At 41.0% G+C, this 18,489-nt stretch overlaps 1 protein-coding gene across 1 annotated transcript; it reads right to left on the bottom strand.

Annotated features, from left to right (window-relative positions):
• Window positions 1–4,910: 4,910 nt before the first annotated feature.
• LOC143302359 (CD2 antigen cytoplasmic tail-binding protein 2-like) lies at window positions 4,911–13,169 on the bottom strand. The gene is made up of 4 exons (XM_076617001.1): window positions 12,889–13,169; window positions 11,492–11,613; window positions 9,447–10,071; window positions 4,911–8,173 (listed from the first exon to the last, which is right to left on the bottom strand). Exons 1-4 carry the CDS (start codon window positions 13,058–13,060, stop codon window positions 7,962–7,964), a joined length of 1,131 nt encoding a protein of 376 aa, XP_076473116.1. The 5' UTR covers window positions 13,061–13,169; the 3' UTR covers window positions 4,911–7,961.
• Window positions 13,170–18,489: the final 5,320 nt, after the last annotated feature.

Genomic DNA, 18,489 nt, shown 5'->3' with positions numbered 1-18,489 from the left:
GCAATCAGCATTATCCTTGTGTTCATTCCATGATGAAAGGAAGACAACAGAACAAGAGGCATAGCCTTCACTTGTGATTCACGCTTCACAGCAACAACAAAACCAGAATTTGGGTAGTCAGGGAAGAGATTGGGGTCAGGGTTTAAATTTCGTGCATGCATGTAACAATCCAAACAATATACAGTATGTTCCGCCAATACCGGTCACCAGTTGTAGCAGACATCACTTCTACCGTCATAGTCAAACATTTCCTGATGAAAGGCCTTCTTTGACATGACTAAAAACTCATTGGATATACCGGACATCTGTTGTCCTGAGCACCGCTTATACCGGCCATGTTTGCTGTCCCCAGGAGCACCTAACTCTGGATATAGTGTGTTCCATCATAGATCCCTTCTCCAGGAGTCTTCTCTTCAGACATAGTGTCATGTAGAGTATTGTGTCATTCTTCAATTGGAAAACAAATAAAACTGTCAGTGGGGAGGGCAGCCCAAATTTCAGGCAGAGAAATCTGTTGTGACAAAATGAGTTATACAAATACATGTCAGACATCGCTGATGGCGCCTAGTTCTGTCCCCAGAAGTACCTAATAATTCTGATGCATTGTCAGATGTCACTGAAGGTCTATCATTCTGTTAATACAAGGTCAGACACTGTAACTTTGGTATAAAAATACTGCTTTGTGAGAAAAGCTGCATAGACATTAGGAAGTTTGCGTCACACAAACATACAGACACACCTGAAGGTGTAACTAAACGTCTAAAGCAACTGACCTTGTGCAATCATTCTCATTTTCAGGTACAGGGCCAAGCCTATTTCACTCCAAGCTGACTTTTAAAAAAGAGGAATAATAATGATATAAATCAAAACATATAAATAAAAGGCAAAGCAAAAAATAAACAGAAAAATACAGTTCCGTGTGAATTCTGTTTTAACCTTCCTCCAATATAACCTTTCCTTCACTCATTCCAGCTCTGTGTTTTTCCTTCTGTCCTGTCTGGCTTTCCATCAGTTCTCCCCTCCATATTATCCACAGGTCAGACAGAAAAAGGTACTGCATTGGAGAGGGAGAGATTTTTCACAACTGTGTATATCTGGCGAATTTTGTTACGGCGTTAAAAAACACAAAGGACACAACCATATCAACAATAAAAACACAGCAATAAAATATATGTAATCATCACAATGTTTATAAACACAAACTTCTAAAAGACAGAATGAATATATGCAGTACATGCATATTCATTTCGTATTTGATAAACTCAGTTACTGAAATGAAGCAGAATATATGCCCAGTATACTAATTGAAGAGGATTCTTGGCATGTACTTATATTCAATTTACAGTGAAATTTGTCACTGGCACAAAATAGATAAATTAGGTACAATTATGCTCAGTGAAATCAGTCATTAAACTGACACGCGCTGGCCTCCTGACCATGTATACCATGCTGAGACAGCGTCGGCTGTGCTGACTGGGCCACATTCACCGCATGGAAGATGGTCGCATCCCCAAAGACATCCTTCATGGAGAGCTCGCCACAGGGCAGAGAAGCATCGGCTGCCCACAGCTGAGATACAAAGACATTTGCAAACGCGACATGAAGGCGCTTGAGATCAACACTGAGTCCTGGGAGGATCTTGCAGATGACCACAACAGCTGGAGAAGCACCCTCAAGAATCGGCTACAGATTGGCGATGACAAACTGTCAGCTGCTGCAGCAGAAAAGCAAGCTCGCAGAAAAGGGATGGCAGCCAACAGACCAGCATCAGCTTACACATGTGACCACTGCGACAGAGACTGTCTCTCTCGCATCGGTCTCTACAGTCACAGGCGATGCTGCTTGGCCCAAGCAGACAGCCCAATTAGACATTAGGTCGGATATACTCTATCCATGGTCAGCCATGACCAAAGGAGGCCTGCTATACTATATATATATATATATATATATATATACTATATATACTACTGATCCATGTATCTTTTATAACTCCTTTTTTTTCTTTAGTGGTTCACAGGGGGATGAGGGGGGGTGCAGGGTGGCAGTTTTGTTTTATCATTTGGCAGCCACTGCCGGCGACACCCTCAAGACAAAAGTGCCAGCAGTACTGGCCTGCTGTCAGGGCAAGGCATGTTAGTTCAAATCCCGAATTGTTCATGTGAGGAATCCTGTTTGTCTCTTCTGTGTCCAGCAATTGATCTGGGACAGCTGTTCTGGGTGGGCTCATCATTGTCACAGAGGTGGGGGGATGAGCATCTGCCCCAGGGAGGCTGAGATCTGGTGTGAGCCCATTGCTTTGCCTGTCTGGAGGTCTCTCAGCAGCTTCTTAACCCCTGTCTCACTTACCAGGATGTCATCCATCGCTGGGAAAGGACTGTCCCCCTTGCTTGGGGAGCGAGATGTGTCCTCGGTTGTGAAGGCAGTGCGAAACTGTTCACTGAGGATCTCGGCTTTCTGGATGCTGTTGCTTTGTAGGAAGCCATCAGCGTTTTTTTCAGTAGTGATACACCGGCAGAGTCTTGCCCTTTCCTTTTTCTTGTAGGAAAGTAGTAATTCTTTGTTGAAGTATTGTTGCTATTGCAGGAAAGGCATGAGTACCATGGGTTGTTACCATCACCGAGTTTTGAGAACTGTGAAGCTGACATCCCCACACATTCCTTGTGTATCCACTGTCCAGTCGTCACATGCTGGCACATCTGTCTTGCAGAAGACTGAGCATACGCCACACGGGTACTTTCGGCGCCTGGGACCAGCTAGGGTTGGGATGGAAGTCCACTGATTAATAGTAGCGTCATTTGAAGAACTTTTCTGTCACTGTACAGAGAGACATTCTTGAGTAGTCTGTGTCTTGTAGTTTTCCACCATAGATAAAGGTGAGACTGAAGTGAAGGCAGATGCCTGAAGATTCAGAAGGCCTGACTATGACCGGTTTGATAAAGTTATAGAAAGTCAGAGGCAATAACGAGAAGTCAGAATTAAGTGTCTACTGTGCCTGTATTCACTAAATGCAGATGACAGAGAAGAAAATCACAAAAAGACCACCCTAAGTTTACTTCTTGTATGCTTGATATTAACCTTTTTCCAGATGCCCTTTTTGATTACACAGTCATGATGTTTCTGCCTTCACCACTGCTTGTACAATATGGAGGTTGAACAGGAGCTTGTTCTGGCACTGAAATCCCTTGGTTTAATCATTTTCATTTATAGGAGGACCAACCTTTTTCTTGTTTCTAATGCTTTGTTCTTCAGTTATGCTTGGGGCAACAATTTTCTCAGTAGTTCTTACACATGATGAAAATGCACATCTTATGTCAGTACAAGCAGAAACAGTTTTGCAAATTCTCACTGAAGCCGAGTGCCGAGTTCCGTTGTGTGGCCCTTGCGGTGTTAGGATAGATTCCGACCCTCCATCAAAATAGCCCCTTATCGAAAACATTGCTTTCAGGGGATTGGGAGAAAGTGTTTGTAACATTGTGATTGTACATACACTGCAACACTCATACACAAATACCCATACATGCATGTAAATCAGACATGCATGCCATGTACTAATATGTGTGTGTGTGTGTTTGTGAGTTTTCATATGCGTGTCAATGCATATGTGTGTACTGCACATTACCGCCTATGTTCATGTGTGTGTGTGTGTGTTCCTTTGTGTGTACATCCGTGTGTGATTGTTGTCTTTGTGTGTGTGTGATTTGTATATGCCGTGTGTATCGCTCATGGCCAAGCCTCCATATATTGGTCAGTCAGTGCCAGCAGGATGCCCGCAATACACAGCTTTTCCACCAGTTCCAAAGACATGACCATCGCACGTCGTCTCATCACTGTCGCTGTGTCTGACTTTTTCTGCTGGTTCCTCATTGGTCTGCTGGGTCTGTTGGCCAGCAGTGGAATTGTCATCCCTGGGGAGGTCAACGTGGCCATGGCCATTCTTGTCCTGCCCCTCAACTCCGCCATTAACCCCTTCCTCTACACAATCAATGTCTTACTGGAGCACAGGCACAAGGCCAAGGAACGTCGCCTGCTGGAGGAAGTCAAAGCCCAGATGGCGTCAGAAAAGGACGCCATGAAGACGTCCACAGAGGGGTGTACTGAGCAGGAAGCAGTCAGTCTTCTCCTGTCCTGGCTGAGGTCTGGACTGCTGACTCGTGGGAGGATTGCCAACTTTATCCATGGCTTGGAAAAGTGATCACACTTAGTCGTTTTTCTCTCTCTCTCTGTGCTCTATAAAGTGTTCAAATGAAAACAGGAAGACCAAAGGAGAGATGGAAAGAAAGAAAAAGAACGGGTAATGAGTTCCCTGTGAAAATATTAGTGTAAATCTAACTTTGAAACAGGCGGGTAGTAGTTTGCACAGGACAGGAATCAGACCCCTGCTGGAGTCTGCATGAGTGGGTCACGGTGAGTATGTGTAATTAAATCTAACTTTGAAACTTCACTGTACTGTTTCTTGAATGGTATGTTGTTGACCAGTTTTGGAGATGTTTAACTACACTGGATCATGTGCAGGGCTGATGGTAACACTGAGCTGTCAGCAAGGTTTGATACATTGCTTAGACAGAATTTGACATTTTGGTGCTTGCTTTCATTGAATAGGAGACTGTATATAAAGTGTGTGCTGTGTGTGTTGTTGCCTTAAATAGGCCCCTAGCATCACTGTGCACTTCTCAAATTTGTTATTTGGCATAATAATTTGTTATAATGCAAGTTGGAAACAGCCAATTCTTGATGGTTATCTGCTTTGTCAAAATCAGATTTTGACCTGGACAGCTGATCACAAAGACATAGACTTTACAGCGCTGGCCACCAGTCAAGGACAAACAATACTAGAGACTGCAGACACAGCACATATACATGAAGGAAGGGAGGAGCAATTCTGTTTAATTTCCCACCACACATACTGGTAAACATTTTGTAAAAGTATTTATTTTCACATTTGGATTATCAATCAAACATAAGTCAGTATAAAAATAGGGGGGAGGGGGGGTTACAGTAAGTTGGGGAAAGCAGGATAGATGGATGGCAGTATCATAGATGAATATTTCAGATAAACAGAATCATAGATGACTGTTTCAAGCAAACTGAAGTACAATTAAAGGAAATGGGAAGTTGTTAATTTAACAAGAGAAACAACTGACACTGAATGTATAACATAAGAACAACAAAACATCAGCATTCCCAGCAACTGTAGATGACACTATCATGGAAGTAAGGCTTCAAAAACTCAGTCAAAAAATGATACACTTAACTGTAACACTGATCACTAAAACAAATGCACTTAAACAGTAAACAGTCTGAAAATCACCCATAAAACAAGGTAAAAATGTGAAGATGTCAAAGACATGGCTTTTGTGGACCAGGCAGTGGTTTGTGAGAGGCTTCAAGCACAGAGAAAGGTGTCACAAGAGTGACTGGATACATTACTCGGATGCATGCTGTGTGTGATGCTTCTGTTAGGTGTGGCGTTTGTCATGCATGTGTAGCAGGTGAAGTAAGTGACTGTCAGTTTTAGGGAGGTGAGAATGTATATGTATGAATGTTCTACAGTAGTGCGGGCCGGGGTCTGGTTGTGACAGAATGTTTTCTGAGTGAGTTCTGTCCTCCTCCTCCTCACTTTACTATGTTCCTAACATTTCGTTTACTCTATCCTCTTTCTTTTACATTTTCTCTCTTTTATGTTTGTAGTCTACGTTATTGTATTGTATTGTATTTCTCTTTTTGTCACAACAGATTTCTCTGTGTGAAATTCGGGCTGCTCTCCCCAGGGAGAGTGTCACTACACTCAGAGCGCCACCCTTTTTTTCTTTTTTTTTGTATTTTTTCCTGCATGCAGTTTTATTTATTTTTCCTATCAAAGTGGATTTTTCTACAGAATTTTGCCAGGAACAACCCTTTTGTTGCTGTGGGTTCTTTTATGTACGCTAAACGCATGCTGCACACGGGACCTTGGTTTATCGTCTCATCCGAAGAACTAGCATCCAGACCACCACTCAAGGTCTAGTGGAGGGGGAGAAAATATCAACGGCTGAGCCGTGATTCAAACCAGTGCACTCAGATTATCTCGCTACCCAGGCGGACGCATTACCTCTAGGCCATCACTGCACTTCGTCTCATGTTGTTTACTGTATGGTTGAATAGTTTCATTTCTTTTGTTAATTACACCTCCAAGTGTTTACTAATTTGTGTGAATCCCACGGTAGTGCTCAGCCATTGCTCCTCCTTACGCATTTGGGTTTGTGACAAAGTGGACTCTAGCAACACACTGTGGTGCCAGCCCATTGTCTGCAGGGCACTGGATGAAATAAAACATTATTTCTCACTGCAGAACAGACAATGAAAGACCCTACATTACTGGATGAAAATAAAACATTATTTCTCACTGCAGAACAGACAATGTAAGACCCTACATTACTGGATGAAATAAAACATTATTTCTCACTGCAGAACAGACGATGAAAGACCCTATATTACTGGATGAAATAAAACAATATTTCTCACTGCAGAACAGACAATGTATGACCCTACATTACTGGATAAAATAAAACAATATTTCTCACTGCAGAACAGACGATGAAAAACCCTACATTACTGTGTGGTGACATACTGGGCTGGGTAGTTGGTTTTTGGTTTTTTTTTCATATTTATTCAGTTCTCCTTTGTTTGTGACTTAAAACATATTAAGTCTGGCCAGGAACAGCATCCAAAGTTTCCAAAGCATGGAAACGTGGGCTGTTTGATGGTGCCGAAGACTGGGAATGCACAGTTGACGTACCAGAGGGAAACACCTGGAAATCATCAGCAAGAGCGGCATGAGACCTGACATGGTACTCCACTCCAAGGCAACGAAACAGGCAATTCTGATTGAGCTCACTGTGCCATACGAAAGCAGAATGGAGGAAGCCCACATCTACAAGACCGAGAAGTATGCTAGTCTAGCCAGCAGCTTGAGAGAATCTGGCTTCCAAGCCAAAGTCCTCGCCACAGAGATTGGTGCAAGAGGGTATGTGGGCGCATCTGCCTTCAACCTCATAAAACAGCTGTCGATTTCTGGCAGAGAGAGGACATGGGTTCTCAAGGCAATGGCAGAAACAGCAGAAAGGAGTTCCAGCTGGATCTGGTTGAGGAGGAATGAAAGTAAACTTCATAAGGATTAAATTTTCCCTGCTCAAACTAGGCGTACGATGGCTCAGTGGTTAAAACATCTGCCAGAAAAGGTGACTCAGTTCTGAAGTGGTGACCACCAAGGAGGTGTGGGTTCAAACCTGCTGAGGACCAGGGGGAAAAGAAAAGAAAAAGAAAAGGCAGCAATACAAGGGCATCCAGGAGTCATGACCTGGGTGCGGCCCGGCCCACTTAGAGTGTAAGGAGTTAAGGGCTGAAACACTTGACTGAGGGGGGCTTCTTCTCTGAAGACCTTGTACTGTCTAGCTCTCCCTAGAGTTTCTTATCACTATTAAAATTTCAGATGTGTATATGTGTGTGGTTATATTTTGCTTGAAATTAAATTACTCACCTTCAGTTTATGTGCATTATCTTCTATTCTATTTTTCGCACGTGCTGAACAATTAATTTCTGTACCTGTGCACAGACAACGCAATCTTGAATCTCCAGATGTAAATACAATTAATTTCTGTACCTGTGCACAGACAGCCCAATCTTGAATCTCGAGATGTAAATTCAGTTAATTTCTGTACCTGTGCACAGCCCAATCTTGAATCTTGAGATGTAAATTTTTCCTGAACAACCATTTTCTCTTGAATGTTTACCAATGCACTCTCTGTTGAATCCCCCTACTCCCTCCCTTACCCCCCCCCCCCTCCACACACACACACACCTCCCCACTCCGCACCCTCACTGTACCCTCATTCAGCCTTTGAAAAGCGAAGCAAAGGGTCACATGTCACTACAGTTCATGTAGTCATAACATAATCAAGCAACGAATCAGCAGCGTCTGTCGCTCAGATGTACAGGTCGAAATCGATTCTGTTGGACGTGTAGAACTGGCCCTCGGTCCCCACTTTCCGACAGAACACACCGTCCTTGAACTTCCCTTCCTCCGCCCACGCCAGCATCTGGGAGGAGGAGAAGGGGCCCAGGATGGGGGAGGCGTCTGTGTTCTCCACTCTGTACTCCCACCGCACCGCATCGTCGTCTTCCTCAGCCGCTGCCGCTGATTGCAAAAACACGTTTCAGGAAATGATGATACGTTTGAAAGTGTTAAAATCATAACAATAACAACAATGATAATAATAGTGATAAAAATAATAGTAACAATAACTACAATAATAATAGTAATAATAATAAATAATAATGATAATAATAATGATGATGATGAAAATTATAGTAACAATAACAACAATAATAATAACAAATAATAATGATAATAACAGATGATAATAATAAAAACAACAAGTTTAAAATATCATGTAGCATTAAATCTTGTTCAGAAACACGCATGCATAACTCTGAAACGAAAAACGAAGGAATGAAACTAACACTGCACTCTTTAACATCCATCCACACACAGACATTATCATTTTTGTTAAGAGTTGTTGTTGTTGTTTTTAGAATTGCTTAACTGCATACAAGTAATAAAAAAGCACATACACACAAAAAGAAGAAATTAACTCTATGTCATGATTTCAATGGTCACAGATATTTGTAGTTTACTTTTGCTTTTGATTCTTAGCTGGCTGCAAAGATAATTTGCTCATAATCAGTTTGTATCCACTCAAGCATGTTTACCACACATGGCCATAAAAAAAACCCTGCAATATTAGTTTGAATGATTCAATACAAGTTGTTCCATTTTTCAGATACATGATTTGCACTCCTAAAATGGATTTTAACAAATCTGACCCATCCTATCTATGTGACTGCCTCCACCTCTACACCCCATCTCACTCTCAACAATCAGCTTCAGACCCACTCTGTTTCTGTGTTTCAAGATTCAAACGCTCCATAATCGACCACCCATGTTTCTCTGTCTCTGGTCTTTACACTTGGAACAATCCCCATACTTTCACTTTGTCAAATCCCTGCACTCAGTTTCAAGTCTAGCCATTAAAGCTGCCTCCTTCCAAAACAGGTCCTTCATGAGTCCGTACACTACCTTTTTTCCATCCAGTTTCTGAAGCCTTCTGTTGACATGTTTAATTCGAAGTTTTGTCTTTTGACTGTTAGTGCAATGTTTGTGTGAGTGGGAAGTGTACAATGCACAGGGTTGAGTTATGCAAAATTAAGTGCTACATGAAAATCATTCATTCTTCTTATCATTACTTTGATTATTACATGTTTCATGATGTCAAAGCACTTGTTTTTGACAATCATTTTGTTTATCATCTTTCTTCTTTTTCTCACTTACTTTTAACTATAATTTCATTAAGTAATAATTCACCTCTCATGTTCCAGCGAAAAACAAAAGAAGTAAAAATCAGACTAACCTGACGTTTCTGTTTCTGTGACAGAAGAGCTTTGCGGTTCACCCCCTCCACCACCTTTCCCACCGTCACCACCACCACCACCACTGTCTACATCCTTCTTCTTCTCTGCTTCCTGCTGATCAAAGTTGTCGGCAAACATATCCAGAGCGTCATCATCGTCCACATCCTCTGGGATAGCAAACTTCTTCCCGTCTTTCTCGTCTGCTCGTTTGAGCCAGATGCTGACCTTCTCCCGTGTAGCTTCGTAAATCTCCATGACGCCATCCTGCACCAAGAGGTCGGCCATCTCTGTCAGCCTCAGCATCGTCTTCTTGTCCTGTTCCACTTTCTCTGCGTCCCCGTCCGCACTCTCCCCATTCTCTGTCTTCTGGCGTTTCGCTTTCCACCTCTGCGCTGTTGTCAGTTTCTTCCCCTTGCTTTTGCCTAACCGCCGCAGCGCCTTTGCCACGCTTTCTTGTGGCTCCAGAATCTCCAGCATTTCCCGGTAGATGGCGCTTTTGTCCACGGCCGGGGCCTCGGCCTCTTCTGCTTCTTCCCGGGCGTCGATCATCTCCTGGGCTTTCTGGCGCTCCGACTCCTTGATGCGCACCCAGTCAATGTTTTCGATCCAGTTGTCTCGAATGTTCTGTGGGACAAAACAGGAATACAGTGCGACTGTGATTTTTAAAAAAAATTGTGATGTTCAAGATCCCCGTCCCTTCCCAAACAAAGAAGCAAAAATGTAATGCATTGCTTTGTTTTCTTCAACTCTGGTAAGTACTAAAGGCTAGTGAATGCATCATATGTGCGTCTCCCATGAAATGACAGATAACTCGTGCTGCATTCAATTGCGCTACAGGCAAAAACAGTGCTGAGGGTCCATCTGTGGTAAATCAAGTTTTTGGCACCAGTGCATATTTCAACCTCTAAATTACAACATATCTCGCTGTTTTGCCAAATTCAAACTATAAATTTGAAAATTTTGTTAATTTCTGCACCTACATGTCGATATTGCAGAGCAATTATCTTGAAAAACAGCATATTTTACATTAATATCTATTCGATATCTTAATAGAATACATTAACATAAAAGAAAAAGAAATACTAAAAATAAACATATATATAGGTAAGTACATAAAAACATAATAAAGTGGAAATGGAAGATACTTAGAAGGCAGATCACTGAAATAAAGAATGAACAAAAATGGGCCACACTCAGCAAACCCCTGCGCACCCACCCACTCTGGCACACATTGGCATATTTAAAGTACAAAAAAATAAATAAATAAATAAATTAAAAGAATTTATTTCAGTTAAAATCAAAATTTAGATGTGCATCATTCTAATTTTGATGTAAAAGAAATGAAAACAAAAGAAGCTTTGTCTGTTGACAGATCAAGAGGAAAAAACACCCCCAAACAACCATTCAAAATTACATTAATATCATCATCAAGTGTGAACATCACTGCCCAAAGCAAGTACAGACCCTAGTCTGATAACCTGCCTAACTTTAACAGGCACACAGCTAAAACAAACCCCCATTACTAGGGAAAAAATCTCAAGAATCAGTTGCAGAACTTTAAGGCTGTTTTTCTCAAAATGGCTGCCGCACTACCAACACACTTTGAACTATCGTAACTTCTACATTTTTTAACCTAGGAACATGTTTTATACATAGCTGGAAAGGTCTTTTCATCTTCTTTCCAATGGTATAATCTATGTATATATATATATCTTATATATATATATATATATATATATCTTATATATATATATATATATATATATATATACAGCTCCTAAAAAAACAACTGACTTATTTATCATTTAGCAGAAGCTGGTCTCATTTATGACTGAATTACTTTTTTTTTTTTTTCTCACCTTCACAGAAAAAGCCACACAAGTTTTTTCACACACTTATGACATATTTCAAGTATGCTACACACAAACACACACACACAGAGTCATGCATTTGTTGGTTGTTTTTTTTGTTGTTGTTTGTTTGTTGTTGTTTGTTGTTGTTTTGTGTTGTTGTTATTTTGTGGGGAGACGGGCAGGGAGCATACCTTGCTTTTATCAAAAATAAATGTGCCATCCCTGTCAAAATGGCCTTCCTCCATCTCATCCCGCATGTTGAATGGTGTGATCTGTATGTCATCGTCAAAGTCAATCGTCTGCTCCTCTTGCCCTGCAAAGTTTAAAACACATAATAATATATGCACACCACACACAAACAGATTGAGATTATCATTATGTTTCAATAAGTCAATCAGTCCATCAATGAATATAAAAAGAGCTCAACAATATATTTTAGTTATTTCAAACCACTAGATTTCTGATGAGATCCAAAATAAATATTTCTTGCTTGATCGAAATGTTCAAAAAGTCACATCTATTGACTGCTGGAAAAGCAGACACACTGTCACAGCCAACCAGTGTGGACTCTTCTTCTTCTTCCAATAATGTCCAACAGTCGTTGCCGACCTTTATTGACATTTATGTGTATGACCTTTTTCAAAAAAATTCATTCTACCATGTAGGCAGCCATTCTCCATTTTCAGGGGTGTGCATGCTGGGTATGTTCTTGCTGCCATAACCCATCAAATGCTGACATGGATTACAGGTTCTTTAACATACATATACTTGATTTTCTGCATGCGCACACACACAAAGGGGGTCCAGGCACTAGCAGGTCTGCACATATGCTGACCTGGGAGATCGAAACAATCTCAACCCTTTACCCACCTGGCGCCATTACCCAGATTCAAACCCCGTACCCTCAGATTAAAAGTCCAGCTCTTGTTTAACCATTCAGTTATTGCGACCTGAACAGCTGACTGGAGGTTTAGTACCGTTTACTCTGATAAACTGCTGCCAGATATAAAAGAATAATTTAAACACAAGGTACAGGGCATCAATGGTATTAATCTTTGCACAATTCTGATATATATTCAAGCATAGGTGTTTGCAAACTTAAAAAAAGGAAAAGAAAAAGAGGTAAAAACACTGTTCAACTGAATATTATACTCTGTGTGTGTGTGTGTGTGTGTGTGTGTTTATTCTTTTGACATGTGCCCTCAACTTTTATTTTAGATGAAAATCCACAACAATATCCCTCTTTATTTACCAGTCTTTCCCATTTACCTTTATGTCAGCTCTGTTGGCAAGTTTTATTTGCCGATTTGTTAACAGTAACTAAGTTACCATGATACCACTGGTATAGTTCTTTTTTGATTACGCAGATGATGATATTTGGTCTAGTTCGTAGTTTGGTGGGGGTGGCTGTGTTCTTCACATGGAATGTTTTGGAGATTTTTATATGTGGTTGTGATTTTTGTTTAGACTAGAGTGTTTCGTTTTTTATGTCATGTTCTACTCGTGTAATGTGCCTTGAGCATTCTTGTATTTTAATGAAAGGCGCAAAAGAAATAAACTATTATTATTATACTATTAAATTACTAACCTTCGATATCATCTTCTTTCATCACATCGTATTTGGCCCCATCATCGTCATCTTCTTCATCGCTGTCCAGCGAATGCTTTCCTTTTTTCAAACGACTTTCGATGTCTTCTGCGTCATCCTCAAACTGATTAGCAATGGAATCTTCATCGAATTTAACTTTCTTATCCGACATCGTGAGCCACGAAGCCAACCTTGCTCAAGTTTTCGTGTTTCGTTTCGATACAACCCGCCACCGGAAGTTCTGTGAGATAAGTCCAAATAAGAACGAAGCTTTTGCGTTTGAGAGCATCTGTTTGTTCGGAAACGGTTTGTTGTTGAACGGTTGGATTCCACTTCAGACCAGTTTTAACAAGAACTGGTATCAGTTCGTGGAGGAGGGAGTATTCTGATACCGGTTTGGAATCCAACATGCCCACATGATGTTCTTGATCTTTCTTTTTATCTTGATTTACATAGAAAGGGACATTTTGTGGGGTAACATCGACGGCGTATGGAAGCACCATAAAAAAACAACAACTACAAAGTCAATTGTGCAAATGTTTTAAAACTGTCTCCATGCGAAAGATCATCCAAGTTCGTCAGTGTCCGCGGGCTGACTATAAGGACCGGTGCGTGGCCGCCTTCAGTGGTGATTCCCTCTATTTTAGAATCCTAAATTCTGGGACCCATCGAAACGAACGTTTTCTTGCATTTTACAGGCAGGTATGTGAGAAATAACATGCAGAGTGTAAACCACACTTCTGATCAAGGGTTATGCTATAAAAAAATATATTAAAAAAATAAAAAACTGAAAAACAAAACAAAAACAAACTGACTACGCGGCGAAAGCCGGTGATGTTATCTTGAACTGACGCCAACGGCCGCCGACACGTGCCGACTAATTATCATTATTAAGTTTACTGAAACCCTGCCATATCTTCTTTTCTTTTCCTACACAAAACCTTTGCATGGCGGATGGCCGGGGACCGAGAAACGGAAAGAAAAACCTCAAGTTCTCACCCGGGCCGGCTGGCACAGCGGCCTCCGTCAGTGCCAGCGGCTGTCTAGTTACTATAGAAGTACTGAATGGACTTTTTGTTCAGTTCAGTGTTGTTGTTATTGCTCAGTGCATCAGTTTAGTCTTCGGAGTTCAGTTTGTGACGATATACCCATGTCCTAGTTTAATTGACTCAGTGTCACAGTGAAGAAATCACTCAGATCCACGGTCTCACGGTCTTTTTGCACTGATGACTTCCGCCCCACCACCAGTGCCGGCAACCGAGCTTCAGTTACCACCAGGCTGGAACTCAGTCGAGTCGACCTCCTCAAACTGCGCCGCACTAGTCAGTTGCAGCCAAGGCCACCATGATGTACAAAATTTGAGATTATGGGTGGTCAGTTTGGTTGAGGTGGCCGGGCACCCCGCCGCGAGGAAGGTACCGTTAGTGCGCGGGACAAATACTATAGACCAGGAAATTTAGATTAAAATTTGCGTTAGGTCAAAATGTCTGCAACAAAACCGTTCTTTTTACGATAAAATAGAATAAATCATACTGATCACACTGATATAAAGTTGGCCACTATAGGGGGGCGGGAACATAGGTAGATTTTGATTTTTAATGACCAGAATCGAATATTTTTATTACTTCTGCCTGTGCGAGAGCGCCTTACAACGAGTTGCAAGGCAAGCACAGGCGAAGGTTACGCCGCAAGCGCGGTATAAGGGGTCGCCAGAGGAAAGCGTTCAGCGCGGTACAGTACATGTGACTGACTGCCGGCTGCCGCGCTGATGCTGATTCGTGAGCAGGTCACTGAATCTGAACAATAAGCTAGGAACAGAGCTCTTTTGGGTCAAAAGGAAACAAACATTTTCAATTTCATGTATTTTATACTAAAGTGGTAGAAGACGCAAATCCGCTTTTATGAATGTTTTCCAGTTTCCTACCATTCATGACATATCATAAAGAATGAAATCAGTATTATACCGACTGCAAAGGTGAATTTACAAAGGCAGCACGGGATCATTTAGTTCGTAAGTACAATTTTGTTGATATTTTACGCAATGCACAACTTGGATATACTCCATGTTCCGCTTATTAACGTGTAGAATATGAATATCTAAATATGTGTTAACCGGTTTCGGTTTCAATGAACATTATCGGCGCTATGTCCAGACAATAAACTGGGAGAGTATGGAGGGCAGATGATGGCAAAATTGAACATCATGTCTTGATGTGAAAAGAACGGTATGAAATACATATTTTTCTTTGGAAATGAAGCGGTATTTGCAAATGTGACTCACGAATCCTGGCGCAGTAGACGTCGATTTAGCGTGGGATATAAATAATAATCATAATGATAACAATGGATCATAAATTTTATTAATGATTATGTAAAACTTTCTTGTAACACGTGTAACATTGAATCCAAGTTACCTAAACTAACTTTCCCGACGCAGATGTTTGAATTACTGGATTTATAATAATGATAGTAATGAATCTATCACGCGATCCTTAGCCAGTGCAATGCATTCAAACAAAGCCTGTGCAAAATTATGTATTTTATTAATTATTACCTAAAACCTTATGACATATGTAACATGGAACCCAAAATACTTAAACTAACTCCCCCACCCTGGATGATTTTATTTTTCAGAAACACTGCAGGCACTCCATTTTCACATCAATTCTCCCCAGTGTTTCGTTCCACACTTCGTCTGTCTTGTGAACTGATAAACTAGTTTACATCATTTCGTGATAAAACTTCACCAGACAGCAAAAACCAAAATCAAGGTAATTTAAGGGGGTGATTTTCTGCTTTGAACTTTCTTGTTTGGAACTTTTGATGCAACAAGTCTTCAACTGAAAACAGTCTTACTGAACTACATGCGTTGACTTGGTTCGAAATCTTATGCCAGTATCCGTATATTACCGCATCTCGCCATGTGTCAGAAACAGTGATTGTGTCTAAACTTAATCGGATCAGAGATAAAGTAAAAACAAACCATAACAACGACGAAATTAACATACGCAGTTTTGTTGTTGTTGTTGTTTTTAATATAGCAACCACGGGGTGCGAATGAACATATCGGAGATTTCCGTGTAACATATGTACATCTCACACGCTGTCGGAAACAACACATTCTCTGAATCTGTGTTCAAACACACACGATTGAAGGGTGTTTGTCAAACCGATTTATGCTTTCCCGCGATGAATCCGCATGATTTATGTGGAAACAGTTCTAAATTTGTTTACATGTATATTTTTATTGGGTCGTTTACATGCACTGAAGTAACACAGAAAAGTGGAACTGAAAATTAATGTGCAACGTCGATTGCATTTAAATAGTTGAACAGTCATTTTTTTTTTCCAGAAAATGAGTGTATGTGCTGCAGAAGATAGATGTGTTGACCACCTGTTGCAAGTAAAGAACGTGTAGTGTATTCATGAATGTGCTTGCCTTTGAATGAATAAAAATACGTCAAGAGGAATGGGTTGTTTACGTCTGTAACGCGGTTTTTTTGCGTAATATTTCAAACTTAATGTACCATTTTTACTGATGATCAATGTTTTATTATCACAACAAATGAATATATATCAGGTCTGTATGTACTGGATTTTAATCAGTTTTGTACTTATTTGTTTCTGACCAATTCATGTTTAGACACATTGCCATGTCACAAAATGGCGCCGAAATTCTGGATGTTTTTAATAATTTTCAACACATTTAAGACACAAGAACAAACCACATTCTCACAAAATTGTTGCAGACATTTCTCTAATGAATTGCAATCCTAATAACATGTGAAACATTTGAATAATTCTAAACACATGTTTATACTGAATCAGAATGAGAAACCCCCATTTCCAACAAAGTTCTGGAGACTGACCCATTTTCATTTTCCAGGCAGTCTTTGCTCTTCATGACTATCTGATGCACTTCATTTTGCCACTCCAGCCAGATACATTTTCTTTCCCATGCTAAACCGACCTGTCTACTGCGGCAGGGTTCGTGAGCCACATTTGCAAATACCGCTTCATTTCCAAAGAAAAAAAATATATTTCATACCGTTCTTTTTACATCAAGACATGATGTTGGTCGATTTTGCCATCATCTGCCTTCCATGCGTTCTGAATTAATTGTCTGGACAGTGCTCCGACAATGTTCATTGAAACAAACCTAGTTAACAGGTATTGAGATATTCATATACTACACGTTAATAAGCAGAGCATGAAGTATTTTCAAGTTGTGCATTGCGTAAAATGTCAACATAATTGTTCCTGCAAACTAAATGATCCCGTGCTGCCTTCGTAAATTCACCTTTGCAGTCGGTATAGTACCGATTTCATTCTTTATGAAATGTCAGGACTGGTAAGAAACTGTAAAACATTCATAAAAGCAAACTTGCGTTTTCTACCAATTTAGTATGTAATAGATGAAATTAAAAATTTTGTTTCCTTTTGACCCCAAAGAGTTCTCTTATTTTCTGTACGGTATCTGTCATCTGCCGCAGTGACCTACTAACGGAGGTATAGGATAGCATCAGCTGTCAGCCACAAGTACTGTACCGCACTAAACGCTTTCCTCTGGCGACCCCTTATACCGCGCTTGCGTAACCCTCGCTTGCCAGTGCTCATGCCTTGCGGATCTTTGTAAGGCGCTCTCTCATGGCCAAATGTGTGAGAAATAATTATTAAGAATCAAAATCTAATCATGTTTCCGCCCACCTACAGCGGTCAAGTTTATATCAGCGTGATCAGTATGATTTATTCTATTTCATCATGAAAAGAACGGTTTTGTTGCAGACATTTTGACCATTTTTGTATCTGTCCTGGACTACTAGGACTGTCCGACACGGCGGCCAAGGCCAACCTGAGAGAAACTACAGGTATTCTCCGGCACTGACTCCCACAGGCATTCCTTCTCTTCAGCTGTCCACCTGTGGAACCAGATTCCAGCTGGGACCACCAGAATAATCTCAGCCCGGCATCAGTTTCCCCGGCCTCACTCAGTCATTCAAGACTGAACCAGGACCGGGTGACGGGCCTGGCTGCGAGCCTCAGGCTCAGTATAGCTCAGGACAGGGGTTTTTTTTTTTTTTTTTTTTTTAAATATATTTTTTTACATGAAGCTGTGTGGGGCCCGGGTTCCCACGGCTGATCTAGGGGGCTAAATGGTCGTACACAGGCATCAGTCAGAAACGGCCTGGGACCGGCGTCTGAGCTGAGCGCACTGCGGGCCCCCTATTGTGAATTGTTGCCCTGTATAGCCTGGGATTACCACAGGATTACAGACAAGACAAGACAAGTGTGCTTGTGTCAATGTTAGTAGTAATGTCATTTACAGGCTGTAACGTGACCGGCAAGATCAGTGAAACTTGATCAATGGTAACAATGGTTACAGTCAGTTGTTGTGGTTATCCCACTGAGGTCCGTCATTGGTCCTGGTTTCCCCGTTGACCATATCAGCTACCAGACACCAGTACGTGATGACTGTTGGCATTAAAACTCGAATGTTAGCATTAGTAAACACACACACAGACACACACGGACGAATCCCAAGCTGGTATTGTGTGCTATTGCTGAAGAATACTCATTTGGAATTACTCTTTGAGTTCTCGC

This window comes from Babylonia areolata, chromosome 29 (genome assembly GCF_041734735.1).
Source record: "Babylonia areolata isolate BAREFJ2019XMU chromosome 29, ASM4173473v1, whole genome shotgun sequence".
Classification (NCBI taxonomy): domain Eukaryota; kingdom Metazoa; phylum Mollusca; class Gastropoda; order Neogastropoda; family Buccinidae; genus Babylonia; species Babylonia areolata.
This window is presented reverse-complemented; position numbering and strand designations above follow the sequence as displayed.